The 2,203-nt window shown below is 33.5% G+C and overlaps 1 protein-coding gene across 1 annotated transcript; it reads left to right on the top strand.

Annotated features, from left to right (window-relative positions):
• Positions 1–1,130: 1,130 nt before the first annotated feature.
• LOC119643466 (protein timeless homolog) lies at positions 1,131–1,944 on the top strand. Its single transcript, XM_038042817.1, has 2 exons — positions 1,131–1,495; positions 1,591–1,944. The coding sequence occupies exons 1-2, from the start codon at positions 1,394–1,396 to the stop codon at positions 1,942–1,944; spliced, it is 456 nt and encodes a 151-aa protein (XP_037898745.1). The 5' UTR covers positions 1,131–1,393.
• The last annotated feature ends 259 nt before the right edge of the window (positions 1,945–2,203 follow it).

Below are 2,203 nucleotides of genomic sequence, written 5' to 3' on the forward strand. Positions count from 1 at the left end.
ACGAGTGGAGACGCTTGCTGCTTTCGGTTGGGGTTTTTTCGTTTTTTTAGGTTTAAGAACTTCTTGAGTTTTCAGTACCTGCTTTCCCTTTGACAAATTATTGCATGTTTTTCAATTCACCTATGTTAAGACAGAGAATTTTGTGCTGCAGGCATTTTTAGCTATATTTGAATTCCAGATTGCAAAACAAAATGTATATAAATGATTTAAGAGAAAATAAAGTGCTGTGAGGAGCGCCCCACTCATTATATATCAGAAAACCTATATTTACATAAGAATTTTAAGAGCAGTTTGCTCGCTTTCAAAATCGGTATGCGAATCTCTGCATACACGCTCAACGCATCCACAAATCAACCTGCACTCACCGATGTGTATACAAACTGTCTATGCAAACAATGCAAAAAATAAGTGAAAGGCTTTTTTTGAGCTTTTTGGAGAGACCTCCATAGATTCGTGTAAAACGTAATCATTTATTGCAAAAAGTTGTATAACATCTTTCTGACCGCGTTGATGCTTTAAAGCCTCCTACAATAGATCACAGGCACAAGATCAATATTACACGAGCTAATATTAACCAGTTAACTTTATACGACGAATGTATACATCATGATCTGCCCTTGTTGTATTTTTAGACGCAATTTAAAGTCCGCATTTTCCTAAGAGGTCGGCAAAGTTAACTATCTTAAAGAAACTCTTCGCTTGACGTCCACGCAAGGCCATAAGCATTACTTAAATAAACTAATATACGCATACGTAATAGGCTTTCGAGATCGCAAAAGATGTGTATGAGTTGGCACATCAAACCCATCTATATTAAATGTCTCAAGAAGCAGGGACAAATATATTCATGGCATTGTTTTCTTTCATATATTAGCGGCCATGTTTCAAAAATCTGCAAATTTATACGAAATATATCGCTGCTTGAGAGTGTACTCAAATGAGTGAACTTCGAATTTGGTAACTTGAGAGCATAATTAAATGAGCGACCACTTGTTGGGATGTGTTTAAACTTCAACAATTAGACACTTTGTTGTTGCCTGCTTTAAGGCTTACTTGAAAAGTAATAGTAATATTTATTTAATGTAGAAGATAAAAACTATATAGATATGGCAATACCTTTACGCGCAAAAGTTATCTATCACTTACGGCAACTCTAAATTCATTCAACAGCTGCTTATTTTGCTAAATTGCTTCTATATTGGCGGGAAAAATTTATAAACAATTTGTGATTTATACGAAGTGCATCAAGAACATTGCAAACTGTTTAAGTGAAATTATTTTTTCCCATTTATGCAATTAATGTGATTTTGTGCCTCAATTTCCAAAATAATTAGAAAGAACTTGCTTCAGTTGAATAAGGAATAAAGACGAGAAAAACAGTGATTGAAAGAATATGTCGATTTTATTAGCAGATATTGATGCTACTTGTGCTGCTTTGGGTTATTCTGATGGTCAACGTTATCATGCAGCGTCTGATGCCATACAAGGGTTGAAGGTATGTTTGTTTTGTAATTAAAAAAAAATTTTGTAAAGAAAATTCATTTGGATCGTTTTTTTTTTTTTTTTGCTTTGTACGCTTCTATCGTTTAGCATCTTATTTGGATTTTGCGGCGTGATCTAGATAACCATGAATATCGCAGGCATTTAGGATGCGCAAAAGTATTGCAAACTGATTTAGTATACATGCTGCCCGATTATGTAAATGACAGTGACTATGCTGATGTACTAATACGTTTGCTGGTTATTCTAACTAATCCCACTTTGCTATTGTATCGTGACGGTCCACCAAGAGACAATCATGGACGTAAAGTGTTTCTAGAACTCATTGATATCCTGCAAAGCTATAAAAGTGCTTTTACTCGTGCAAGCTTATGGTCGTCTTTGTTTGATAAATTAAAGCAATCTTTGGAAATTGTAAGTATGATGAAAAAAAAAAAGAAGTAGAAGAAGAAAGCTATGATTTGTTTGACTTTTCTATTTTAATTTAATTATAAAAGAAAGTTCTTCATTCCTTTACGACAATTTATCAAATAATTAAATAATTGTTTATAAGATTTTTGCTATCCTTCTGCATAATTTTAAGGCGTACGTACATAGACAACATAAGTAATACTTGTAAGTTTTAGACTAGACTTGAAGTTGAAATTTTCCTATTTTATTGCTATTCCTGTTGTAATTGTTGCTACTGCCAAAGCCGTCTGAC

The sequence above is a fragment of the Glossina fuscipes genome, unplaced genomic scaffold, assembly GCF_014805625.2.
Source record: "Glossina fuscipes isolate IAEA_lab_2018 unplaced genomic scaffold, Yale_Gfus_2 60988, whole genome shotgun sequence".
NCBI lineage: Eukaryota > Metazoa > Arthropoda > Insecta > Diptera > Glossinidae > Glossina > Glossina fuscipes.